Source organism: Phaethon aethereus, assembly GCF_964289735.1.
Source record: "Phaethon aethereus genome assembly, contig: HAP1_SCAFFOLD_108, whole genome shotgun sequence".
Lineage (NCBI taxonomy): Eukaryota > Metazoa > Chordata > Aves > Phaethontiformes > Phaethontidae > Phaethon > Phaethon aethereus.
Genome location: NW_028113960.1, coordinates 495024 through 523018, shown reverse-complemented (window position 1 = coordinate 523018; position 27995 = coordinate 495024). Strand labels below are relative to the sequence as shown.

The following is a 27995-nucleotide window of genomic DNA, read 5'->3' as shown; positions in this document are numbered from 1 at the left end:
TTTGCTTTCCCTTGGAAATGGCTGAGGCAGGCAAGCATTTGTGGTCGTTACCTCTCTGTCTTAAGCCCTGTTTCATCTTCAAAATAAATTCAGGAGCCAGAAGGCAGGAAGAAGAGAAACGGTCATATTTTACTCCTTGAGGGGCTGGGTTGTTCTCCCTCCTACCACCATGACTGTGACCATTGGCTTCTTTATCCATCCACCTGTCCCACAGCACAAGCGTTGAGGTTCTATAGAGTTTTATTCTCAGTCCTGCTCTGAGCTGGCATGGGAGAAAGCCGGCTTGAAGCACTAGTGGCTGCTGCCGTTCTTATTCGCTTCCTTTGCTTCCGTGATCAGCGGCGTCAGGCTGGAGAGAGGCTTGGCTAATTTTAGGAATGGATGCTGTGCAAAGGAAAAAAAGAAATGAACCATTACTTTCCAAACTCAGGTACTCACAGCCTCAAGCAGCATTTCTCTGGTTATGGGGAATACGCTGAAACAGGACTGAGGGGACCATCTGCACCTGCGTCTTCATGTCCAGTACCTTGCTATCACAGGCAAACAGGGCCCAAAATCCCATTAATCCCTTTATCAAGTTGTCTTCAGCGTGCTGGCATTTCTGCCCTGCCAGCACTCTGGGAATGCTGTTTGCTCTCCCAGGGCCTTGTTCCTTTCAGGAAACGCAAGTTACTTACTTAGGTTCCTGTTTTTTAAAGACATGGGCTATCTGAGTTGTCAGAAAAGAGCAGAGGCATAAACCGTTCCTTAGGGAACTCCAATACCTCTAGGAAATGTTTATGCCAGGAGTATTTAGGCCCATGTGTTCTTCTGAAGGCCACGGAGGTACAGGTTTTCAGCACCAAGACAAGAGCAGGGACACCAGTGACAGAGCGCTGACGGACTCAGCTCTGGCTTGCAGCGAGAGCAGTGGCTACCATCCCATTTGCCACTATGTAGAGCTGAATATACTACCAAAATTCAACACAGGGCCGCAAAAATGATCAGAGGGACAGAATACCTCTCCTATGAGGACAGGCTGAGAGAGTTGGGGTTGTTCAGCCTGGAGAAGAGGAGGCTCCGGAGAGACCTTTTTGCAGCCTTCCAGTACTTAAAGGGGGCTTCTAAAGAAAGATGGGGACAGGTTTTTTAGCAGGGTCTCTTGCAACAGGACAAGGGGTCATGGTTTTAAACGACAAGAGGGTAGATTCAGGCTGGATCTAAGGAAGAATTTTTTTGCAATGAGGTGGTGAAACACTGGTACAGGTTGCCCGGAGAGGTGGTAGATGCCCCATCCCTGGGAACATTCCAGGCCAGGTTGGACGGGGCTCTGAGCAACCTGCTCTAGTTGAAGATGTCCCTGATCACTGTACGGGGGTTGGACTAGATGACCTTTAAAGATCCCTTCCAACCCAAACCGTTCTATGATTCCACTTCTTTTCCTTTTGAAAAGTACCAAGACTGGAGACTAATATGAGGGGGTTCCGTCTCATGCCTTTGAGTTTAGCTGGTGAGAAAACCATTCCATAGAACAGCTGTTCCGCTTGCAGCCGTGTCCCCTTTTACCTGCAGAAGTTCCTTGGCAGACCCTCGCCTGTCCACATCCACCTCCAGGCAGCAGCTCAGAAAGTCGCGAAACACCGCGGACAATCGCTCAGGGTTCTGCAGCTCTGGTGTCCCGTTCGTAGCGATCAGATGCAGCGCCTAGAGAAAAAGGGAACATGAGACTCCACCTGTTTCCTTCATATCCATAACTGCCCAGATAGACCCCATTTTTTAAGGTTCAGTCTCCAGTGGCAGTTTCTTCCCTGGCAGGGGGTCAGACAGGATTTTTCTATAGCTACATAAAAAACCTGGAGGCAGCCACAGCTCTTCCAATATCAAAATGATCTTGCCTTGACAGCTGATTTCACGGACTGACCTGGTTAGTATGAACTACATCAGCAAAAGCACATTTTGCTTCTCCAAGTAGTGACAGGCTTGTGACAGTGACAGTTTACAGCCTCTTTTAAAGAGTGAATTTGGCCTAACGCTATTATTTCTGAGGATTACTACTGAAAATGCATCTCGGCGGGGCTCACTGTTCCCTAAAGTACAGCTTCCATAAAGCAAAGGTAGCCAAGTTTTTTGCTCTGCTCTTGATAAAAATGGTAACCAGATGGGAAAAAAGGAAATCCATCAGCTTAGTCCTTGGATAAAGAAACAGAAACATTGGGAACCTTTTTTTCAACACAGGCACATAAGTTGCATGCACAAATATCTTATGAAGAAAATGCATCTTTGGGCAGATGGGAGCCAAGCTGCAACAACGTCTTTCAGCAGTCTCCAAATTCCAGATCAGCGTCACTTATGTGTTAAGAAGAAAACGTTTAATGCTTGCTATCAGAAAAACGAGTAATTCCATCGCTATGGTAACACTCCGCTACCTCAGAATTGGGAGTATTCACCTGTGTTAAGGGTTGAGTCCTCTGTGGATTCCCCTCCATGTTGTGCATAAATGTCCAGCTGCTCATCTGAATGCACAGTCATTCTGTGCACACAAGCCTAGCCAAACACTTGAAAATTCCAGCCTTTCTCCTCTTCAACAGCATCCAGCCAAAGCTAAGCTCAAGTTTCCTAAGCAAAGCCAAGGATGTTCACTGTCAAGTAGCTGACGGAGTTCATGCAGCTGAGCAAGTCTTCCTGATATTCCTCAGGCCAAGGGAGTACAACGTCATTTTGCAAAACACAGGGTGAGCAGTATCCAGTGTGGTTCGCTTGTAACCAAGGTCTAACATGCTGAGAAGCCAGCGAGATGAGTTCATTGCGCTTTTGCAAGATGTTATGTAGAAACGGAAGACAAACCTTTTGAACTATTCAGACATAAACTTCCAGAATACGTCTAAACTACACAGCAATAATGATAGAAATAGGCCATGGGGTCTTCCATTAAAACGTCTGCCATTACAACAGCTCTGTTCTACTGGCACTTAACTAGACCGGGACCACATTGACTTTGCTATTGTCCTCTTAAATACAGAGGACAATTTCCAAGCCTAAAAAGGCAAAGAAACGATCCTAGAGTAAAAACAATAAAAGGAAGCTTCTTTCCTTTTCCCACAACATAAATGTCACAAAATCAGTCTGATCCTGTCCATCTGCAGCTGACCTCAGCCACCGGACACAGTGGTGAGCTGGAGTGCCTGTCCTCACTACGCTTCAATTGCGCTACCCGAGGGATGATACTTCTCCTGCGGGAAAGGACTACAGCACCAACGGCAGCTTTGGGGATTTTACTGCAGCCACATTCACCTGAGTGTGAAACAGGAGTGCCAGGACAAATGGAGCTCTTTTAGTTACTTGTTTCTTCTCAGAACATGAATCCCAAAGAAGAGTCATCTTCAGCTCAGTACGTCCCCTTTTCAGTATTTCCACCAGAACAGGGAAAGGTCTACGGGAAGCTGAAGTACCTTCTTATCACATATCTTTTGGTCTCCTATGATATGCAGCTGGCAAAGAAAAGCAAGTACGGTACAAAGGAAAGGAGCGTTCGCAGTAGCTGCAAAGGGGCAATAAGCTCATTAATTTGTTTCACATGCCAAGAAACAAGAAAGGCTTCAGCAGACCATTACAGCTGCAGTCTGTGAAAGCAAGATCCTAAAGGTATCCAGGCCACCCAGATACGTGACAGAACAACATACAGGTGATTAAGAAGCCTGAAACTGTAGAAGATGTGCAGCATTTGAAAAAAATGCTACAGTTTTGAGACAAATTGATGCGCTGTGGTTAAGAAATGAAAAAGAAATGCTTAAGGCTTTGTTTTGTTTCTGTGGTTTTCTGTTTGGTTTTTTTTTTAATTGAAATCAGGAGGAGGTCCAACCTGAATTTCAAAGGGTTTTTATCACACCAGTGTTTGTCCCCCAGGCCCTCGGCATGCGCCGGATGGAAGGAAATCACAGTGAGAGGAAACAAATACCATCACAGACACATCCAGCACACACATGGCTCAAAAATTGTTCATTCCCGTGAGTTCTGCATCAGCTGGAAAGAACGTGAGCAGCATGGGATGCGCGTGCTCTACACGTGGAAAACAACACTGCATCTACATGAAGACTGCTGCTAACTCTAGGACTAATGAGCCTTTCATGCCCTTACAATTTATTTAGGTGTTTAAGTAACGGAAGCTCCTGTGTGCCTTCCATTATTAAAACAATCCTTCATAAAAAACAAATCAATCCTGTCGGGGTTGATTGACCTTAATAAAACTAGCTGATAACTGGGGAACTTCAGGCAGTCCATCACAGGCTGTTCACTGTTCCTAGCTCAGGGGCAACAACCGCTGAAAAAGAGCCCAGGAAGCCAATGCAGATGGAAGCAACTTCAGGTGCCTGATTTTCATCTACCACAGTTTTACTAAGACACCTGAAGATGCCTTGAAGCTCTAAGTGTCCAAGCTGATCGTATCTCCAGCAGGAGATGAGGCATATATGGAGAAAAAGAGCATCTCAAAGAATCTGGGTGAGGGCAGGAAGAGCTGAGTTTGGTCAGAGAGAAGAAATCCAGTGATCTTTCTAACAAACAGTTGACCTGAGGCTTCTTGAGGAGCCCTAATCAGCATTTGAGGCAGGGAACCTTCAGCATCCCGACCAGTCACGCTAATGCTCTTCATGGGTTTTTGCTGCCTTATGCAAGGCAAATGCATTTTTTGCAAGGGTCTCCCAGGGAAGCAGGTGGAGTATGGGCTCCTCTCTTTGCTTGGCCGGGGGTATTTCCTGACCATTCTCTTGTTTCTTCTTTCAGTCTGCAGTACGCAGTCGGGGTGCCACAGACCAGAGAGAGCACAGCCTTACTGCTATGAGAGAAGCTAAAGGTCAGGCTCTATTTTAATTCTAGCCTTAATAAGAATTGCGTATGTATACGCATAGAGCAAACTTAATTTCCTCCTGAATTCCTGCATCCTGTCAGGAATTAACTGTGCAGCATTGAGCTCTGTTTCAGCTCTCAGTCATGAGGTGTTATCTTGGCAGACATTCCTCCACTATGACACGCTCCTTTGGTATAAGAACTGGTCATTTCATTTTAAGGAATTAGGACAAAACTGGAAACTTCAAAACATCAAAATACACTAGTGTACTACAAGTACCTGTGCCAAAACAGACTTGTAGAAAAGCATTTGCTAAGAAGTGATTATGGCATTACTAGAACCAGTGACACTTCCTGAAAGGCGCAGGTGAGCAATCGGCACTGATCTGAGTTTGGAAAGACTTCTCCTGCACGTACAGTTGAAATATTTGTCATAAAAATTCCCCAACTGGCGGATCTTGCTGCTGAAAAATTCTTGTCATTCAGAGATACAACTCAAAGAGAGTTCTAAAAGCACATGAGAAATCTCAAGCATTGTTGAGGGCAAAAATGACACATTTCTGAACAGTCTACATGTCACTTCTCTTTTAAGGTCCCCCTATTGACATAACGACAGCTACAATATATGCCGATATGCTCCAGCGACATATTTAGAAGCAGCCCTTGGTGGAACTAGTTCAAGCTGGTGTAACTGGGATTTTGTCTCATGGGAGACAAAACATGGGGCAGGTTAGAAAGACGGTGGTCTCTGGTTTTATTCGCACCTTACCCTGAGAGGATGAGCATTAACGTAAGGAGGTTCTCCTTGCGCCATTTCAATTGCCGTGATCCCAAGCGACCAGATGTCCACTTTGGGCCCGTATGCGTTTCCCGACACCACTTCTGGTGCCATCCAGTAAGGAGACCCGACCATCGTGCTCCGTTGACTCTGCTCAGGGGTGATCTGAGCACACAAGCCAAAATCAGCTGAGGAGAAAAACAAGTACTGTTAAAGGCAGCTTGATTTATGAAACCAAGCAAAAGAAATCCCTTCCAGATGCCTCAGAAGGCGTTGTTGAATCTATCTGGTAAAGCGGCCATGCTCTGTTTACTCAGTGCTCGAGCCAAGGAAATACTGAAGTGGCCACTTAAAAACCCCTCAAGTTTCATGCAGTGGCTTTTATTCACTTGAAGCTTTAGATTATTCTTTATTACTATCCCTTCTGGAAGGGACCTACACAAACCGAAACCACTCTTTACACCTTTTTCCTTTCTGTACCTCTCTGGACGCTGGCACTGTGCTCTTAGCTCGCAGCAGTGGTCTGCCAGTGCACTACCACAGGCATCGCTTTTGGGTAACAGGCAGTCAGTCAAAAGCAGCCCCACACCACATCCTGGGAATGCTGCACCTGACCAAGGATACCTACTCAGTTTGACAGATCCATCCATTCCGAGGAGGATATTGTCGCTTTTGATGTCTCTGTGGATCACTTGGTTGGAATGAAGGCAATCCAGAGCTTGTAGGCACTCATAGATCAAAAAGAAACATGAGGGTAAAACTTACTTAGTGACCAGATTTCATCACACAAGAAAAGAAATGGCTCTAAAGGATTTAATTTCTAGTTGAATTGAGAGTAATGGCAGAGTATTGTGCTCTCAAGAGGAAGAGCTTGCTGCTTCAACACAGAGTAATAACTTCCTAAACAAAGGCGTAGTAGCTTTTGAAACAGAAATGTCAATTCTTGGCACAGACTGTCCCCTGAAAGCACACACGGAATGACTGCTGCTGCAGGAATGTGCTATCTCCACCCAGGTGACAAACTATGGTTTGCCAAAAACCAAAAAGTCCCTTCCTTCGGTATAAGATGGATCACTTTTGAGTCGGAGGTCGCATGAGAAAGATTTTATTGTTAGGCTTGACGGCAGATCTGGAAATAGCGTGTTAGGCATTTTTCAGGAGCAACCACCGTTTTGGGTGGAGTGCTATTCTTTTAAGCCGAGGACTGGGATGAAGGAGCCCCTATTTTTCTTTGCTGGTATTTTAAAATTCTGCCACCAGCATATTTGCTTGTACACGAAAGGAATGCAGTACAGGCATGCTCCAGGCAAAGGTTTAGAGAGGCAAAGTTGAGAAGAGTAAAACTAAAAACAACAAAAAAAGAAATAGTACAATAAAATTCTATGAGTAAAACAACAGAGTGTAATAAGTGCAGCGATACTGGCAGGCAGTTCACTTAAGATGCTCTTTCTTCTCCGTATCATAAAAGCAACACAGAAACAAAGCTCTGAACATGAAACCTCTCATCTTCTTACCACCTGCTTAGAAGTACCATCCTGTCCCAGTAATGGGAAGCACAGGCGGGATCCCTTACCTCCCTACAGACAGCTGCTATCTGTCCTTCATCCATACATGTCTCCTCAAGAACATCATTTAAAGAGCCTCCAGCTAGGTATTCCATAACCACCCACAGTGTGTCACCGACGAGGTAGCTGAAAGATGAAAACAATGGCACTGAGATGAGTGTGCACGGCTAAATTACCTCAGGAAAAAGGCTACAGCTGATTTTGTTTCCAAGTCATTCTTACATGAGGACAGGACAACATGAATAGACATTCCCTCTAGGCTATACAGGACTTAGAACCTGTGCGGTCTAAATGAGGAAGGCCCATAAGTGAACAATTAGAGGTCCGAGTTGGCAAGCAAGTGAAAAATTGAAGTTCAGTAATGGCAAAGATAAATCTTGGACCAGGAGGATGTGTACCAGTGAGGACAGGAATTGGTCAACAGTTTGGAAAACCTACCAGAAAATACATCCAGGAACAGGAGAAACAATTTAAAAAGTGGCAAATTACGTGTTTCTGCAAACAAGAACTTCACCTTCCTGATATCCACAGCAATGGAAAAGAGCAGGAACAGCCCAAAGGAAGGAATTTCGAGGAGGATTTACCAGCACTTATGATAAGACACAGAAAAGATGATCAACTTAACCACAAAACCCATCAAGCCAACAACAAAACAACATGGAAGTAGGCTGAGATGGCCGTGCCAGGTCCTTGAAAACAGTCTTAAGCAATATATGCCAGAAAAGATTAATGCAGACAAAATGCAGTCTCCTCCCATACACTGGCTATGAGTAGATAAACAATAGAGGTCAATTTTCTGCCAGTGACCAAAGGGGTTTTTAAAAAGGTTTGGCTTGCAGCATGTAAATGAACATTCACGTGATCATACCAGAACTACTCACCTGTCTAAATAGTTCACAATATTGGAGCTCTTGTTTTCTCTCATGAACAGGATTTCGTTAACTATTAGCTCCTTTTTGGGCTGTTGTTGGAGATTAATTTGCTTTATGGCCACCTAAAACGACAGGGAAAGCCATTAACTTGAGTAGCCTGTTGCACAAGGTCCCAATGAACATGGAGCACGTGTTTTTGGAATGACATAGCAGAGCTGTGCCAAACTGTCTTGGTATCAGACCAAAGAGCTCAGTAACTTATATTACAACACCCAATTTCTCTGCTAGCCTGGGTGCTAGTTACAGGACACACGGCCATATACATTTTGTCTTGTAAAATCTGTACAAATGCTCTTTAAACTATCAAGCACGCATCTCTAACAACACTCTCTGGACCGACATTCTTCTCAGATGGTCTTAGTTTACCACCACTATTATTGTTGATGCACAGTTTGCAAGCAGGAAGTGATTTTGTTACTGCCAAGATACACAAAAACTGCTGGTAATGCTTTAGTAATTGTACGATTTGTCATCATTATTTCAGCAACTGCTGTTACTCTTGACTTGACGGCATAACAGAGAGAAAACACAGACGTACATTACATTTCAAAAGCCATACTAAAACAATCATTAAGGTTACACACACAAAAAATACAGTCCTGGCTGTTGCCTTCGCAGGCGTGGCGACCTGGTTCAGGAACGGCACGGAGACCAACCCCAGGCCGCTCGGGCCATCGGCTCGCTGACACCAATGTGGTAGACGGCAAATGGCGTTTATTAGTGTGTGACACGGCGTTATATAGCTTAGGTTTATAACCTCACTTCCGTCTGCTTGCATCATAAATTAAACGCTATTGGCTTTCAGGAGAGGGGCCCTAACTTTCCGTACAGCGCGATATCTTCCGGCCGCCAGACCCTAGCTATCTACACCTGGCACTTCCTAGCTTCTTGAATCTTGATTTTGCAACTCGAAATACACATTCCTTAACACAGTTCAGATTGGCAATTACTTTGAGGGTTTCAAAAAAATAATCCATTCTATGTCATTTGATGGATACACCCCGGGTCCTAAGCAGGGCTAGACCTCTACCTAAGAGCAGTTATAAAGCGCCTCTGTCTAGTCCTGCTCTCAACATGGCACGAAAGAGACCACCCCTCCGCTCCCATTACTGGGTTTCTAGCCACATTTTCAGGCAGGGTTTGTATAGATTCAAGACCGCTTGCCTTGGAAAAGGAAAGGAATGTGAAGAGGCCACTTTAAACTGGTCACTACAGGGGCTGTCAAAGCTAACGCCGCTTTCCTTCAAGATTCATTTCTCACCCTCCTGGACCCCACTTCCCTGCGAGCACTTCACGGGCTGTAATGGGCTGTCACCGACACCAGACTTAAACACGACTGTTTGGTTTGGGAGAGATCTTTGCTCTTGATATACTTCTTCTACACTGACAGACAAGAGAATGATTTCTAAACCAACACATTGACGCTGGCAATAAAAATGATACTGTTTTTATCAGTCCCAAAAGCTTGCTGGGATTTCTGAAGGCTGAAGACAGCAGATGATGCATTTTGCCAGCTGACACTAGCCTGTGCTTCAGAGGAACCGCCTTGGCAGTAAAGATCTACTGGCCACCCAAAAGCCCCATCCACCCTTCGCACCAGAGGGGAGAGCACTAAAGACCTGCAAAATCGGCTGGGACTGTGGACACTTACCTCTTGTCCTGTGGTGATGTCCATCGCCATGTAAACAGTTCCTGACGCCCTAGAAACAAAACAGCAGCAAAGAAAGGAGCACTTTAGTCCCTAGGAGTGAAAGCAAGCCCAGACAGAAGATCTCTGCTGCCTGTAGGGTTTAAAAAACACCTTTGTTCACCCACTCCTTCAGGCAGCAGCACACAGCGCAGTAGCCCACCAGCCCTCTGCCACGCAGGGTATCCAAGAGAAAACTTATGCCCAACGTGAAGAACAAGGGATGTCCAACATGAGGAAGGGATCCACACACAGCTTTCTCCAGCATAGCAAAGCAAGGAAACTATTCTCCAGCCATCCTACAAGGTCACAGCTAGAGCAGGTTAAGGCATGTTGTGCTCCAAACAGGGGATCCTTAGACAGCTTCTTTAGGTGTCAAGAGCCCTCAGCAGCTGCTTCTGTTAGGTGCACCGGACACGTGAAGGACTCTTCATGGTATCTGTATTTTCCTCCTGTGGCAGACACGGGTTGTGTTGTAGAGCCACCAGAAAGAAATGGTGCTCTCATCTGCGGACTAGGCAGTGTGGCGTTTTGTTTGCCATCTGCCTCTTGTTAAAAGAGGTTCTTCCCCTGTAATGATGTGAAGGGCCTGAAAGGCCACGGTCAGAGGAAACCCCTTTGGGTTTAAAGTAACTGCAGGCTTGTAAACCCCATTAGTGTTCCTTCTGAGCTAAGCACAGGTTTACACTGCCATCATGTCAAAGCTGACGTCTGCACGGGCAGTGAGGCAAGGGAGAGCCAGCGAGGGAATTCTGAGAAGTGGGAACACCCATCCGGCAAGTGTCCCACTGACTGACAATGCCAAAATCAGTTTGCTCCTTTTCACCTGATCCCCTGGCTTGTTTGTGTACCTGCAGGCTGAAATATGTCTGAAGCACTGCTATCCAACAGGCACCAGGGACGATTTTTTTCTGGAGGATTTTTCCCCATCACTACAAATTGACCTGCAGCATGACAGTCACGAGCTGGTGACGGCAGCACGCTCACTGCTCTGTAAGAAGGGTGTGCCATCTTCAGGCTGCACTAAAAGCTGGAGGAAATCAGTTCAGAGACTCTTTCAGGCCAGATATTAGCCACTTCTCTTCCCACCAGCTGCTGAGGCACCTTTGTACAAGCTCACTCCTAGGATGGGCAAAACAAAAGACGGTGAGGGCGATGGTCATACTGTCACGGTCACACGTGCGTCACACGTGTCACACGCATGTTTCTTCTGGCTCTCACTTCTTCAGTCGACACATATCTTTTGAGAGCCTGGCACAGCTCTAAGTGTCCACTGACATTTTACAAATGACAATGAGAACCAAACCTTCGGGTACAACGCATGCGGCAATCCCAGAAAGGGTTTTTATACAACGAATGGAGCAGAAACACCTTCCCACAAGTGCCCCACCAAACAAGAAGTGTCTACGATAAAGCCTGCCAGAGAAAGAGCGTGAGTGCGTCTGGCTTTCTGCAGCATCTATCAGTTCTAGGTCAGCAACGTGCTACCCTGACTCCAAACCTCACAAGCAGTCACGGTTTCTTTACAAACACTAAGGTCACCTGCCTTAACAGGCAGGAAAACATCTCCCGATGTCAGTGAACAGCTTCTGTCAGACACTGACAGCAGCGTGATCCTGGTGCTACACAATGGCGCTGGCCCTCCCGGAACGACGACACAGCCACGGAAACTTTGACCGAGCAGGGAGTCTGTCTGTATTTAAAACGCAAGTCAGATACCTAATTTTGATGCCATTTCTTCTTGCCTCCTCACATCGGAACCATTTCAAATCAATCCTAGTTACAGTAAGCATGGTTGGGCTTCAAAGGGAAATAGCCTGATGGTTTTTTTTCTGTAAACTCCTAAAACCTGCAGGATCCACAAGTGGTCTGCCATGAGGCAGATGATGCATGTTCTCATCAAGTACTTTGTGCTTCAACTCTCTGTTTATTACTGAATTTTTGTTCTTTTCTGCCTCTGCTAGAAAAGAGAGCTTATTATTTAATCTCTGGGTTCTGTTGCTAAACTATGTGGTTATAATCCAGATCACTGAATATCTTTTTAGAGCAAAATATTCGAAAGAAATGGTATTGAGAACTGGTATCTCTCTCACAACTAGCAGGTGCTAAGTTGCTCTTTTAGGCAACAAAGTTTTTTCGCCATTCTTTAGCGTGGCCAGATTATTTTGCGACATACAAAAAACTATTCCCCCTTCTCCCCCTAAGAACATAAGCAAATAGGGGCCACACACTTGAGGGACAGTAGACCTTCCCGGTCCTGCTCCTTGCTGCAGACAAGACATTGGCTCCACCAGGTTGTCTTTGGCCGTGCCTTCCGACCGCACTTATAAATTTGATCGGTACTGAGAGACAGGAGAATCTAAATCCAGGGTTGTCTGAACATGTCTGGAGCTTGCCCGACTTCACGCTTGATATTACACCAGCAAAATACCTGGCCCATTTTTCGTGTCAGTAACTGTGGTTGGACTTACCCTTGGCCAATTTGCTCCAATTCAGTATATTTCTTCTTAGGATCTCCCATGCTCACAACGCTCCCTGAAAGAAACAAAATTAAAGATGCTCACTGCAAACTGGAGATACCAACTTCCAGCAGGTCAGAAATGCAGCTCCACTGTCTGGGCTTCTGAGTCGTTTGTAGCCACTTGGGCAACAACAACAACAACAACTTCGTCATACAGGCAGCTCCACAGCACAGACAGCCTCCACAAAGACGGATTTTCTACAGTCCTTTGGAGAGCTACCTTGACAGCAAACTAAGAGCATGGAGAAACATTCACAGCAGACAGGTATCAGAAAAGAACAAGCACCAATGCAAGTGTTTGTTGTCGAGGAACACTAGCGAGTGCTGGAACAACAGAGCCTTTATTTTCTTAGGAATAAATACTCTGTGTGATTCAACAGAAGGTTTAATGCTACCAAAGATTACATGCACCTTGGGTTCTGGAATCAATTTTGATGAACAGGTGCCATTTTCAGAACAGGAAAAATACTGCAGAGTGTTTCCAGGAGGGGATCTTCTCAACCTTTCAGCAGTTTGCCAGAAGAATGCCTTTATGTTTTTAAAGAACAGCTTCTCATGTTCATTCACGAGGAATGATGGGGTTTTAAGAACTATCACCATCATCCACTCATTACCAGGCTAAGTTCTGAAGACCTTGCTTATGCCACTCTAAGAACCACACTGCTTGTCTGCAACCTGACTGGGATTGACACGCACTTGTCCTGCACTCTCAACACTGCACGCATGTTGATCTCCACAGAATCACAGAATGGTAGAGGTTGGAAGGGACCTCTGAAGATCATCTGGTCCAACCCCTCTGCCAAGGCAGGATCACCGAGGGCAGCTTGCACAGGAACGCGTCCAGTCGGGTTTGGAAGGTCTCCAGAGAAGGAGCCTCCAACAACCTCTCTGGGCAGCCTGTTCCAGTGCTCCATCACCCTCACAGTAAAGAAGTTTTTCCTCATGCTGAGGTGGGACTCCTGTGCTGCAGTTTATGCCCATTGCCCCTCGTCCTGTCACTGGGCACTACTGAAAAGAGAGTGGCTCCATCCTCCTGACAGCCACCCTGCAGATATTGATAGACATTGAAAAGGTCCCCTCTCAGTCTTCTCTTCTCCAGACTAAACAGCCCCAGGTCTCTCAGCCTTTCCTCATACAAGAGATGCTCCAGTCCCTTAATCATCCTCGTAGCCCTCCGTTGGACTTGCTCCAGGAGTTCCCTGTCTCACTTGAACTGGGGAGCCCACAACCGGACGCAATAGTCCAGATGAGGCCTCACCAGCGCAGAGTAGACGGGGAGGATAACCTCTCTCGACCTGCTGGCCACACTCTTCTTAATGCACCCCAGGATACCATTGGCCCTCTTGGCCACCAGGGCACAGTGCTGTCCCATGGATAACTTACTGTCTGCCAATATTATGCTTATTCACAAATAAGCACAGGCGTGGTGGACAGCACGAACAGCATTATTCCTCAGGCTGCCGCGTTACACAGGCAGCTGCACAAACGAGATGCTGATCATTCCAGCAGTAAGGCTCAGAAGCCAGGCCAGATGGGGTGCTGCCGCCTCCCGGCAGCTCTGCGCTGCAGCAGCGGGAAGGCAGGGCCGGCACATCTGGCACAGGGCATGGGACAGAAAGAAATACCGAATACGTACTCAGTTTCTCTAGGATCTCCTCATCTGTCAGCCCAGATTTTGTCTCCTGCCCGTCTGTGTTTCTGGACAAAGCGTTTGATTGTCCACATTGCAGAGTGGTGGCCACTTTAGCTGGTGCCAGCGCAGCGGCAGGTTCAGTTACAGAGCATGAGTAGATCTGTGACAAGAAAAGGCGTTGTATCAGAAAGCTGGCTTGCAGAGATGCCCCTAAGATCATATTGCAAATGCAAATGCTTACGAAGATGCCTCTTCTCTGCTACTAAGATAAATTCACGGACCCTATCAGAATCACAGGAAACTCATGACTAAATGGGAAAGTTCAAACCCGATTGTCGTGGTGTCAGTGGCCTGGGTGAAGCACTGTCATGGTAGGACTGTGGCCCGCAGAGTCTTCACCCGCAAGTGCCGTCTGACCAGAAACATGCAGCTCTGAATTACCCCAAATACAGTGCTATGCAGCGCTGGGACTTACTGGTTTTGTATGTTCAGGCCAGGGTGCGGGAACCGGGGGAGGTTCAATGCCTTCTTCCTCCTCCTCATCACCTTCATCCGCTTCTTCAGAAACAGGCAGAGCTGGTGGGGGTTCACATGCTGGTTTTGTGCCCTGTGGACAGACGGGAGCATGAGCGACAGTCACCACTTTGGCACGTGGGAGCTTTGACAATTACACACCACTTGGGTCTGCTCAGACAGCTTCAGGAACCAATCTGGACATGCCTGTAGTCCTACAGGCCCCGGTGCTAAGTTACACGTGGCACAGCACAATTTAAAGGTTACAAATGACCCTGCTGTTTTGTTAAGTTGTCTTGGCGTTTTTCATTCTTGCTGAAAACAACTTATCCATGCCCATGCTTAGTCAAAGTCCAATTTTACAAAATGTCATGCTTGAATATATCGCTAGAAGTCACATCTAGTTGCTGGTTCATTGCTTTGGCATTGTATCTACAGTCATGGTAACAGTTAATTAAGCTAACAGGTATCTACTTATTCGAATGTGGTTAAATACAAGGGTTTAAGAACCCTCCTATTTAACCCCAACCTTTGCTGCTGCTGCAAAGACGCTACGGTTGACTTTCCTTCAGCCTGCAAGGCTGGCACTCTGTCACAAAAGGCAAATCTCACAGCTTGCTCCACCATTCTTAAATGCTAGGAAAGCTAAAGGTTACTTTCACACTCACCGAAGGATGGGTTTCTCGGTATGCACGGGCGATTTTACCTGCAATGCGCAAAGGAAAATTAACCAGATGCTGTTATAAAAATGCCTTTTGTGGGGAAACCCACAGAACAAGGAAATCCAAAGAGACGACATGTTTCTTTCACAACATCCCTCCAGGAGCAACAGCTATTTTACATAGAGAGGAGGGTAACAGGACAATAGACAATTCTACATTTTCTTGTGTCTATTTTTTGCCCTGTTTTGCCAGTAACTAAAAGAATTGGAAACTTATTCAAGAAAATGCAGATTGGTCTTTAACTGTCCATGCTTCTGTTCCCCCATTAAAGCTTGCCAAAATTCCACCTTAGCTGTGCCACTTCTATTCTGACAAACCACAGTCACAGCTCCTGAGTTCAGGAGCGTACACAAAGTGTTTTGTATTTTGCATTTCACCACAAAACTAATTGCTTTTTTAGCAAACATTAAGTGTCAACTTAGACAGTCAAATCTCTTCATTATGCAAGTTAAAAAAAAAAAGATGCTTTCCCTCAAAAGAAGAGAAACGGTAATACATTCTGGAGATTAACCTCACAGTTTCTCTCTCACAGAAGCTCTCCCAGTCCGCATTTTAGCAGTTGCACTGGTTGAACCAGCAAACTGAGGAAATTGCAGACCCCACTGCCACACACTACCAGGCGTGGGGAACTGAACCACTGCAGGTAAATCTGTCCAAAAGCTGTCCACACCCGGTGGGATAGAGACACCCCCTTATTAGCTGCAGCTCTTGACAGAAGCTTTACCAAAGTCATGGTATCTTACTGGCATTTTTGTTTAAAAATCAACTCCGTTATTAAGGAACAGCCAAAGAACACATCGATACAGAAGCCAACTAGTAGTAAAAACCTCCACTTACTTGCTACATGTGTGGCCAGCCAGGGTCTGTCTGGCAAATACAATACAGAAAAAGCCAAAGAAAAGAAAACGCGAACTGCAGCACAGACTTGCTCTCTCATTTTTGCAACGGTACGTCACAATTTTGCAGACTCTAGGCATCCAGGAGGATAAAGGACATCCCCATCACATCTGCAGGCTCTTGGACGGGAATGCCCACACCACGAGGGTCTTCCTGGAGTGAGCCTGCTATGGAGATTGCTCGGGACACTTATGCCTGCCTTCTCGCCCTCTGTGACACCGTTCCTGTTACAGCACAATGGCAGCCGTTCTGGGTTGGTTTGTGAGTTTATGCACAGCAACCTTGTCCTCTGCATGGGGTTTACGTGGAAGGTTGTGGCAGCAGGGCTGCAGGGGTGGCTTCTGTGAGAAGCTTCTAGAAGCTGCCCCTGTGTCCCATAGAGCCCGTGCCTGTCGGCTCCAAGACGGACCCGCCGCTGGCCAAGGCCAAGCCAGGCAGCGATGGGGGCAGCACCTCTGGGATAACATATTTCAGAAGGGGACAAAACCGGCGCGTGGCATTTGCAGCCGGAGAGAGGAGTGAGAACATGTGAAAAGAGCTCTGCAGACACCAAGGTCCGTGCGGAAGGAGGGGCAGGAGGTGCTCCAGGCGCCGCAGCAGAGGTTCCCCTGCAGCCCCTGCTGAAGACCATGGTGAGGCAGGCTGTGCCCCTGCAGCCATGCAGCTCCACGCTGGAGCAGATCTCCACCTGCAGCCTGGGGAGGACCCCATGCCGGGGCAGGGGGATGCCCGAAGGAGGCCGTGACCCCGTGGCAGGCCCGTGCTGGAGCAGCCTGTTTCTGGAGGATGGCACCCCGTGGCTGGGGCCCAGGCTGGAGCCTGCCTGAGGATGCTGACACAGTCTCACGTAGCCTGACGTGATCCTGCCCTGCTGTGCCAGCCTGCAAGAGTTAGGGGAACTGGATTGTCCGGACTCCAAGCCAAGGGCCGTACGCTTTCAGGACCTGGTTAACGTTTTGTAGTTTCATCTCACTCAAACCTATAGCGTAAGATGAAGCTTTCCTTCTGTTTCTCTATGGTGGGTCTCCACTACAAAAGAACCCTTCAGTCCAGAAGAATATGCCCAGAGGACTCTGGGACTCCCTCGTAACTGACTGGAAGAAGGGACGTGAGATGAGAAAGCGTACCCTCCTGCTCACACTGCTGAGCTTAACCAGCCCCCAGACAGGGATCCCCATGGGACCCTGCAGTACTAAACCAACCACTGCCGTAATCCTGGGCTGGGCTGGGCAGCAGGAAAAACACTGTGTTGTCGGTGTCTGGTAGGTGCTATTTTCAGCTTGTTAGTGGAACTGTGTACCTATCCAAACAGGTATCACAAGTTCATGGAAGCTCTTGTTAGAAAAGAATAAAGAAAAAGACTGCAGAACAAATATTTTGAAAAAGAATTCTCGTAGTAAGTTTCAGTGGATTATGCTGCTAAGTTTTATATGATTTGATACTGTGACTTATCTCGGCATTGTTAGTGAATGTGATTGCTGCTATTTTGTATTGGATAAATTGCCATCTTTAAGTGACAGGAAGCACAAAATCATGGACTATATCACTACACCAGAATCCCTGATACTCTATCCCTTTAGTCATAAACCGTTGACCAAGTCTGGGACTAGGAGTGGATTCAGCCGCACCTAGACTCCCCTCTGAAAAGGACTTTAGAAAGCATGGGGGTCCACCCTGATCCTCGTGACTCAACGGGAGGGCATTCCTTTACTTTCCTTACCTAACCTTAGTCATAAACCGTTGACCAAGTCCAGGACTAGGGGTGGATTTTGGTCCACTCTGAGCCTCGTGTCTCAAGAGGAGGGTCTCCCCTAGTTTCTCTCCTCAAGATACACATTAACTCGATCCGATAGACACGTAAATCATTCGAGTTTAATTGTAATCTGGCTTCTCTCTGCATAGCTTTTCCACGTTGAATATGGAATAGAGTGGACCTTGCCAGCAACTTCTGTTAATTCGCGCTTTTTACAAATCTAGATTAAAATCATTCGCTTTCTGATATCTTCGGCAGTGATTCTTTAAGCAGCCTAAATTACCCATCCGTGACAGCCCAGGACGAAGGGAGGGGTGCCAGGAAGGTGTTTTAAGATTTCACCATATTTCCCATTATCCTACTCTGATTTTGATTGGCAAGAACTTAAACAAATTTCCCCAAGTTGAGTCTGTTTTGCCCGTGATGGGAATTGCTGAATGATCTCTCCCTGTCCTTATCTCGAGCCACAGGCTTGTCCTTATATTTTCTCTCCCCTGTCCAGCTGAGGAGGGGGAGTGACAGAGCAGCTTTGGTGGGCACCTGGCGTCTAGCCAAGGTCAGCCCACCACATCTTCTCTACAGCTAATGCAAGAAATCCTTGAAAATTCCCCTCTATCACAAAACACCACAAAAAAATCCTCAGGGTCCATAACCTGTTGCTCAAAGGATCCAAGAATAACTCATAAAACGCACAAAACAAGTATACCCTGTACCCCAATCTGAACAGCGTGAAGGAGCAAGGATGCAAAGAAACAAAAGTAAACATGACCTTTGGCCACTAATGCTTCTCCGGAAAAATGGTCATGATTGCTCCATCTACTGTCTGCTTTAGTTGTAAAAACAAGCAAGAGAAGAAAAGTCACAGTTTCAATGCCATTTAGGGGACAAAAGCAGAAAGAGAATTCATTTCAGGAGTATTCCACAAGGTGGAAGTTTTTAAGGCTGCTGCTTGACCACCTGATTTTTGAACGTGGGTCTGACTCATTTTGGGGCCTGACACTGCCTCTTTCGCAGTGAGATGTCAACTTACCTCCCGACAGGGAGGCGATTCGAGACAGTCAGCACGGCTTCACCTAGGACAACCGACGTCGTCTATCCAGAGTTCTGTAAGGCCTTTGAGACAGTCCCCCACAACAGCCTTCTCTCTAAGTTGGAGAGAGAGAGATTTGATGGACTGTGGACTGTGCTGAGTGGTGCGGTTGATACGCCTGAGGGATGGGATGCCGTCCAGAGGGACCTGGATAAGCTCGAGGAATGGGCTCGTGTGAACCTCTAAGGTTCAGCATGGCCAAGTGCAGGGTCCTGACACAGTACTCCAGCTGGGGTCTTGCCACAGCGGAGTGGAGGGGCAGAGTTCATGTACTTCACGGCATCCTTCGAATTTATGAAGGACTATCAACAGAGATGGGGTTGTCCATGAGCATGAGAACCACATGAAGTCTAAAAGTCAGCAAAGGCACCTGCTCTGAGCCCACCAGAGCATGTCTGCTCCAAAGCGTGGCAGCCTCCTGTCACACCGGAGGCAGCTCTACCTTCCACTGTCTCCAGATGTCAGGGCTCCGGTGGGTCACTCTTGGGGTAGCAGCAGGAACACTTTGGCACAGGTAAAAAGCGTTCCCAGAGCTTCCTGCAAGCATTTGCACAGCTCACAGCCCAGGACAGCCGTGCCTGTGACGGCCACACCGTTTTTACCCTGCCTCCCCAGAACAAGGACAACATTCTGGACATCTCACTCCTGGGCAGAAAGCCCAGAGACTTCCTTTAATGACAGAAATCCAAAGAGCTACAAGAAGCTTTTTAAATCAAGTACAGCCAATAAAAAGCAGACAAACCCACCAAAAATGATGGGTAATCCTCTGAGGCACTACTGAGGAAGAAAAGCTCTCCCGTTAAGTCCACTGCCCCTCACAAAACAGACAAGTGGCTTAAAGAGATGCCTTCAAAGAAACTGCAGATGGAAGAGAACCCTGGTAACTCTAGTACAAGAAACTGCCCAACCTGCTGTAGACATATTAGACCAGAAAAGTGGCTTACAAGACACAAAACACAGTACAATCCACCAGAGCAGCAAAAAAGTCAACCAGAAGAAACATCGTACACAAACCAAAGGTGCCTGTCCAACCACTAAAAAGACAAGCTGAAAAAGGACTCTCCACAAAAAAAGGCTACACAGAACACAACGCAAGGCAGAAATAACCTAACCCCAGGAACCCAGGGCAACAAACCCAGATTCTGTCCATAGCAAGAACACGCTTTAATCCTACCTCGCTGAAACTCTGGCATGCCATAACCCTGCCACCCCATCAACCTAGCAAACTGTAGCCCTAGCTTCCCATAACCCTCGCCCACTGTAGCTCTAGGATGTCAACAAAATGAACACAAACTCTCTGGAAATCTCTGCCGGGACCTTCAGGTGGCCCCGGATTTCAGACATCACAACTTGGAAGTGGGAGCAGGACTAGAGCCACAGGGATGTCACCAGCATCCATCTTTACATCATCCGTCACACCCTGATAACGGGCCCAGGTTAAACACTCCCAGGGAGAAAGGCTGAGGCACTCAGAGACATTGAACCAGACAGCCACAGCCACGGGGCTTCAGCTCATCTTTGCTGTGTCAGAGCCACCAGGCAGATGACCCCATCCTCCTGGAGACACTCCTCAGGGCAGACGTACCCAGTGCCAGGTGGCTGGATATGGCCTTTGCTCTATGGGGAGGCGCCTTCTGGGAGCAGGATCCCTCACAGGGGCACTGGGAAGCCCTCCTGGATCCCAGAGAAACATCTCTGTGCTGCTCCGTATCTCACCAAAACCAGGGGTGGAGGAAGGCTGCTTTCATAGCCTCCAAGACAACCAGCTCACCTGGGCCGCTCTGTGGCCACCTTTGCTGTCAGGCAGGTCTCAGCACTGCTCTGCAAGCAGCTGTCTCCTCCCTGCAGGGCACTCTCCAGCACAGGGTACATCTCCACTTGCTCAGTCTGTGGGCAAAGATCGAAAGGGAGGGATGGGTTTGCTTTGCCCTCATTCCCAGGGTGCCACAAGAGAGACCTGCCACCCCCAAATCAGCCGTGTGACGTGGACACCACATACGAGCTGCAGACGTGGGTCAGGACGGCTGTGGGGAGCTGGCAAGCCAATCTGCGGTGCCCTCGGTGCTGGCTGAAAGCAGAGCTGGAGGCAACGGGGCGAAGCCCAGGGCAGCCGGCAGCAGGGCCCGGCAGGGTGCAGTGCCCGCAGAAATGCCCGGCTCCTGGAGCCTTAGCCCTGGGGCTGCAGCACGGGGACGGCACCAGCTGGGGCTTCGCCGGGAAAAACCAGGCAGGGGTGACCCTGACATCCCACATATGCACCTGGCCTTGGGACTTGACAACCTGGCCCTCTGCCCATCGCCACCAGGGGATCCAGAAAGCAGCGCCACTGGCCATGAAGTGGTCCTGAGACATCGCTCCATGGGTGAGTCTTTAACCAGCGGGCCTAAAATGAGGACAAAGCCTGGAGGCCATCGCTGTTCTGTCCTTCTCCATCCCCCTGTCCTCATCTACATCCCTCTGTCACCCCTCTCTGCCCCTCTGTGCCCCTCTCCTCCTCTTCCCTGCTCCGCCTGGGCCTGGGCCTGGGCCCAGGCCCGGGCCTGGGCAACCCCAGGCAGACGGCCATGAGGCTGTGGGCGGGCGGGGCCTGGCTGGGGGGCGGGATGCAGGCTCAGGCAGCAGGAGGGCGTGCCCCAGGGCATGCCGGGAGCTGTAGTCCTGGGCTCGGGGCTGCCAGGCGGCCATCTTGGTCTTGGAGGCCCAGTCTCTCTGCTCCAGCTGCAGCGAGGCTGCCCTGAGGGCCGGGGCCTCTCAGCCTGCATCTGGCTCGGGTTTGCGTGGGCTGTCTCTGGCCTTGCTCTCCTGGTGACGTGGATGCAGAGGGGCAGATGGACACTTAGTGCCTCTGGAGAGGAGCTGCCGTGGCTGAAGCTGAAGCTGAAGAGCTCAGCAGAAGGTGAAGCAGCTGGAGAATGAGATGAAGAGGATCCCAGCAGCTGCTGCCTCCAGCTGCAGACAAGAGACAGCCGGCCTCTCCAGGTGAGGAAGGGTCCCTCTCAGTAGTCCTCAGCAGACCAGATCTCCAATGTGCACCGCGGGGTCTGTATAAATAAGGAAAAGTGCAGTACGGCCACGTAGCGTGTGTTGGCGGGGGCGTGGGGGGGGGGGTTGGTGTGGGTGCGTGCGTGCGTGCGGGTGCGTGGCTGTGCATCTAGGCAGCCTCATGTTGTCGGAGCTGTAAGGCACCAATGTGTTCTCTTAGGTGGACAGTCAAGTGAGTGGAGCTACAGCAGAGGAAGGGAGGAAAGGGCAGACAGAGACAGAAGTGCCTGAATTCTCTAACTGGCCTGGCAGTGCAGAGGGCAGGAATTCCGGTGAGTGCTGGGTCCATGGGGTCATGTCACCCCTCTTCTGTGTCCCAGTCCCTCCCTGCCCGCTCCCCTTTCCCTCTGTGTAATTTTTTTTTTTTTTGGTTCTGTTTCCCTCCTCTATTACCGTGCTCTGCTCCCTACCTCCCCTTTCTCTTTTCTCCAAGTCTTTCTCTTTCTCTCTCATCTCCCTCTCCCTTTACTTTCCCTCTTGCCCCTCTTTCCTGCTCCCTGTGCTTCTTTTTTTCTGTCTCTCTCTGTCTGCAGGCCAGTGCAGGTTTTTCCTTCTCCATCTCTTTGAATCATAGACTAGTTTGGGTTGGAAGGGATCTTTAAAGGTCGTCCAGTCCAACCCCCCTGCACTGAGCAAGGACATCCTCAACTAGAGCAGGTTGCTCAGAGGCCTGTCCATCCTGGCCTGGAATGTTCCCAGGGATGGGGCATCTACCACCTCTCTGGGCAACCTGTGCCTGTCTTTCACCACCCTCATTGTGAAAAATTTCTTCCTTAGATCTAGCCTTTACCTACCCTCTTATAGTTTTAAACCATGAGCCCTTGTTCTGTCACAGCAGGGCCAGCTAAAAAGCCTGTCCCCATCTTTCTTATAGATCCCCTGTAATTACTGGAAGGCTGCAAAAAGGTCTCCTCGGAGCCTCCTCTTCTCCAGACTGAACAACCCCAACTCTCTCAGCCTGTCCTCATAGGAGAAGTGTTCTATCCCTCGGATCATTTTGGTGGCCCTCCTCCTGACCACTCCAACAGGTCCATGTCTTATCCTGTGCGGAGGGCTCCAGAGCTGGACACAGTGCTCCAGGTGGGTCTCACCAGAGCGTAGTAGAGGGGCAGCATCCCCTCTCTCGACCTGCTGGCCACGCTGCTTTGGATGCAGCCCAGGATACCGTTGGTCTGCTGCTTCTCTTTTGTTCTCTCTCTTTCTCGCTCTGTCCTGTTCACAGTCACTGTGTTTTTCCATTCTCTATCCCACCGTCCCTGTCCTTCTTCCTGCTCATCTCTTCTCTCTCTGTCCCTCTCTGCTGCTTCCTGAGCCTTCCACCTGCCCTCCTCCATCTCTTGGCAAGGTTCCCAATACCTCTCTCTCTTTCTCCATTCCGCTGTGCTGCTCACTGTCCCTGGTTTTCTCTTTCTTTCTGTTGTCTCTCTCGTCTGGCGCTCTGTCCTCCTCCCTGCCCCAACTTTTCTCACTATGTCCTTCTGTCCTGCCTCTGTCCCTGCCCCTGTTCTTTTTCAGCCCCCCTCCATCTTGCTGCGTCCCCAGGCTTGTTTTGCAGTCTCTGTTCTGGCCCCAGCCCTTATTTTGCTTTCCCTCTCCTGCTCCCTCCCCCTCCTTCTGCCTCTCTTCCTCTTGCCCTGCTGCTGCTTTCTCCCTCTCTTCCCAGATCCCTGTCCCTTTTTCCCTCTTGCTGTCCTTCTTTCCCCTCTCTTTGTTCTGTCTCTTTCTGTCCCGTTCCCTGCCCCATCCTTTCTCACTGTATCCCCCTGTCCAGCTGGCTGCCCCTTCTTTCCCTCTCTCTTGCTCTATGTTTTCTTTCTCCAGGTCTCTGTCCTGCTGCCCATCACAGTTGCTTTTTTCCACCAGTGCTGTCCTGCCCCCTGTTCCTTTTCTCTCTCTCTGTCACTCTGTGAATTCTCTCTGAATTTGTTTGCAGTGTAACAAAATTGAACAAAGATGACTTAGGATGAATTAAGTCTTTTTTTATTACCTGTGATTCCGTGTAGTGACAGGTTTCACTTTTGCATCACTTTTCTCTTTATATTTGCTCTTCTTCAATTTCCTCTTCTTGTGTTCGTGCTTTTGGCTCTTTTCCAAATCCGTTTGGTTTCCAATGTGTTTCTTTGGCTTCTTGTGCTTCTTCTTCTCTTGGTTCTTTTTTTTCTTGCTCTCTTGACTCTCTCCTGAGCTGGCACTGCTGCTGTGGCTTTGAGTCTGCCTCTCAGAAGGGCTTCGCCTATGGCTGCAGCTAACACTGGGACTGCTTTGACTTTCACGTCTGCTTGCTTCAGGGTGGTCAACTGCAGCAGGTGCTGCTGTATCGTCTTCCACCTTACCAACAGCCTTTTCTTTTGGCTCTTTAGGATTTTTTTCCTGCAGTGTTTCCTCTGAAGGCTCCAACTCTTTTTCATGCTGTTTTACAGGGTTTGGTGGCTTAGCACTCATGTTTTTATAGCACTAGCAGGTTTTCCTACGTTTGCGGGCACTGGCTAGATTTAACATCTTCCTCTTCAGACTCAGAGTCAACTCTATCCCACTTTGACGGAGGGACCTGCATCATAATATTGACATCTTTATCAGGGGCTGTTATATCATTATTAGACTCCTCTCTGGTCTTAAGGAGTTTAGTGCCTGGCTTTTCTTCAGTCTTTCTAATGGGGCTTCCCTCAGTAGAACTAGTGCTCAGAGAAGAAAAGCGCATGTTAGTACTGGGTGAGATCCACACACTGCCATTTTCTGTAACGTTTTCTAAAATGGCTTTTGTTTCAATTCTAAATCTTCAGGAGTTTTTCAAAAGATGTTCAATTAAGGGAACAGGCAAGAGAACGGATGTGCCCACTAGCTGTGACTATGAGCAACCAATGGATTTAGTATCTTCCTACTCTACATGTAATTAACAATGACACGAGATTATCAGATTGGGGCCCATCTGATCTGGTAATACCTTCAGGTCCTACTTCTACCAATGGTGGATACATGAGACATGCACTCTTGTTTCATTCTTGTAAGCAAGCAATTATGGAGAGGTATACACAACCAAAGCTCTGTCCCACTGTTCTTCCTTAGAAAAATGTACAGTTTTGAACCTTCTTAGAACACCAAGACACTACCTTATGTCTCCAGCCATGTCTTAAATGTTTTGAGTTTGCTTTGTCCTCCTTCTTTAGGCACTGAAATCTAAATCCTAACAGTTCCACACTAGATCACTTTTCTGTTTTTCACGTGTCATACAATGGAACCTAGAAGAGAGGTCTCCAAGGGAAGTGCCAAACACGGAGGCACTGAGCTGGGAGCAGTGTAGCTGTGTCGATATGGCGCTGTGCTCAAAGCCAAAATCAGTACAACCTATTGTCAGCCAAGCTGCTCTCTCTGCAAGGTATAATTTCATGTCCTACTGACAAAAGTAGAACATGACAGTGCCTTGCAATTTTTGAAACGCAAAATATTGCATGAGATAGACATGTCTGTTGTCCTTGCCGTTCGCAGTAGCGTGGATTTGAAGGAAGACCGAGATGGCACTCCTCAAAGAGTCAACATGTAATGAATAAGAAGAGGGGAAAACGAAGTCCCAGAAGTAAGGGTCAAACATGTTATTAGCTTTCTGCGCAGTACAGACTGCTTGTTTCCTTTAACAAAATTTGGTTCTGACACAAGTACACTTGAACAGGAGAGATCACAGATTATTCACTCATTTAGCAGGGATTTAGCTGTTCCTTCCATTAGTCACCATAAAGAATTCTGCAGCTTTTGGGGTGGGGGGAGGAAGGAAAGAATAGGAAAAGAAGTGATGAGGTACCTGGTGTAATCTACGAGAGTTGAATGAGAGCCATCAGCTCCTGTTACTTCTCACTTTTCCCTTTGCTTTTTCTTGTTTCACGTTGCTGCTGCTCGGCTCATGTTTCTCAAGAGGTTCTTTTGCGGGTGGCACATTTTCTCCACTCACCATCTTTTTGCCAGTTTCTTAGTTAAATTGAATCTTATTGAAGATTGTTAAGGCTTCAGGTTGTTAAGAAAAGCAGATTTATCCTTTGCTGGAGTTCATTCTCCTTTTTCACCATCAGGCTTGGTCTTCCCCTTCCGTGATGTGTTTGATTCAGCACTTTCTGCTTTAGAGGCCTTCATGGAAGTGGCTTCACGTTCTTTGTCAACCTTTTCATCACCTTTTATTTCTTTTTTTTCAGGTTTCGCGTCAGAAGTTTTGCTTTTTTCAGTAGGTTTTTTTGGCTGCCCCTCTTTGTTGGAGAGCTGCTCTGACTTGATTTCTTTTGGATGGTCTTTCTTTGCCTTTTCCTCCACGGCTGGTCTAGTTTCTGGGTGATCTTCTATCACTTTTGGATGAATTTTCTGTGGGGTACCAAGAGCCTTCTCATCCTTTTGAGAGGAAGATGTTTAAACATTGTCTGTCTTTGGCACGTCCTCCTTCACTTGTTTCACAGGAGGTTCCATTGGAGGAGACTTTTCACGCTCGCTGTCCACCTTCACTTGGGAAGCTTTAGCTGGTTTTCTTATATTGTCTTTCTGAGGAGGAACAGCCACTTCTGCTTCCCGCTTTGTCTTGCCAGTTTTTGACTTTGGCTCCTTCTCTTTCTTCTCCTTTTCAGACACCGGTTTGAACGTGTCGTGGTTTAGCCCCAGCTGGCAACTAAGCGCCATGCAGCCGCCCGCTCACTCCCCTCTCCCCCAGTGCGACGGGGGAGAGCATTCGGAAAAAACTCGTGGGTTGAGTTAAAAACAGTTTAATAGGACAGCAAGAGAGAAGGAAACAACAATGATAACAACCATAATAATACCGACAAAGGAACATAGAAGAACAAGTGATGCCCAATGCAGCAATTACTCAGCAGCCGGCAATCCATAACCCATCCCCGAGCAGCGATTTCTGCCCCCCCGGCTAACTCCAATTTGTATACTGGGCATGATGTTGTATGGTAGGGAATATCTCTTTGGCCAGCCTGGGTTAGCTGTGCTGACTGTGTCCCCTCGCAGCTTCCCGTACACTCCCAGCCTTCTTGCTGGGGCCAGCACGAGAAGCTGGACTGTCCTTGACTACTTAGCAACAACTCAAAACATCAGCACATTATCAACATTTTCTCATCCCAAATCCAAAATATAGCCTCACGCTAGCATCTGTGAAGAAAACCAGCTCTATCCTGCCTGAAACCAGGACAGATATGCATCTAGTGAGGATGAAAGTACCTACTTTGACTTTTTTGGGTTGTTTTTGCACTTTTTGTCAATATCTCCTTAAAAGTCTACTTCAGCAAAAGAAGAAGAAATCGCTTCTCGTTTCTGTGTCTGACTAAGAACTAACCTGATCATACAGAGAACCAATGTGAAGAGCCATTGGTTGTCGTTACTGGGTACCCTATCTGACTTGTCGTGCTTTCCCTGTGCGTCGGGTGGTGGTTTCTGCGTGGCACTGGTCTGTGCTGCTGGGTCCACATCCCTGTTGGTTGCCAGATGCAAGGCAAAGGGCTTATCCTCGTTTAAAATTACTGGTCTACTTTCAGAAACTGTCTCCACAGACTTAAAAAAGAAATTCTTCCTCATCTCTTTGTGCTCTAGGAGAGAAGCAGTGGGGGGGTTTCAGGGCAGTGCCCATAAAAGAGCCTTTAGGAGATCCTGTCCCTTGCCCGTCAGATGGTGCAATGAAGAGTTTGAGAAAGTCATGAGTGTTTTGGTGTCCACCAAAGCAGGTGGGTTTGGGTTTTTTGTTGTTTTGTAGCATTTATAGCTTGTGTTTCTTACATAGGAGAGCTGGGAGGCTGGGAGGAAAGCCTGTGGGTAGCAGAGGATGTGCTTAGTTACATATCAAAGGAAGATGAAATAAATAACTATGTAAGGGTCAGCATAAGTATTGAGATGTTTTGCTGTTTAAATGTCGACCTGAACTTTGACTGAAATGGATTCGCTGGCACTTTTCTTCTCTCCTAGTTCATGTGTGGGTAGAAGAAAGAAGGCAGCAGACATACACACTGGCTAAAACCGCTTTTTATTGCCGGCTGTAAAGGTGCCTCTTGGCTGTAAGCCTGAGAAGGACCCCA

The 27995-nt window shown here is 47.8% G+C and overlaps 1 protein-coding gene and 1 pseudogene across 2 annotated transcripts in view; both read right to left on the bottom strand.

Annotated features, from left to right (window-relative positions):
* Window positions 1–20: 20 nt before the first annotated feature.
* Window positions 21–20784, bottom strand: LOC309416431 (serine/threonine-protein kinase PAK 3-like; the record flags this gene model as incomplete). Its single annotated transcript, XM_082015980.1, has 13 exons — window positions 21–384; window positions 1546–1683; window positions 5591–5787; window positions 6228–6327; window positions 7173–7290; window positions 8046–8158; window positions 9748–9796; window positions 12255–12318; window positions 13941–14097; window positions 14413–14544; window positions 15119–15156; window positions 20087–20178; window positions 20684–20784. 13 exons carry the CDS (start codon window positions 20782–20784, stop codon window positions 292–294), a joined length of 1392 nt encoding a protein of 463 aa, XP_081872106.1. The 3' UTR covers window positions 21–291.
* Window positions 20785–24392: 3608 nt separating this feature from the next.
* Window positions 24393–27995, bottom strand: part of LOC309416430 (E3 ubiquitin-protein ligase RBBP6-like) — a 70087-nt pseudogene continuing 66484 nt past the window's right edge. The window contains exons 18-19 of the transcript in view: window positions 25748–26568; window positions 24393–24632 (exon numbers count right to left, since the gene is read on the bottom strand). The product of the transcript in view is annotated as an E3 ubiquitin-protein ligase RBBP6-like (transcript). The remainder of the gene's footprint in view (window positions 24633–25747; window positions 26569–27995) is intronic.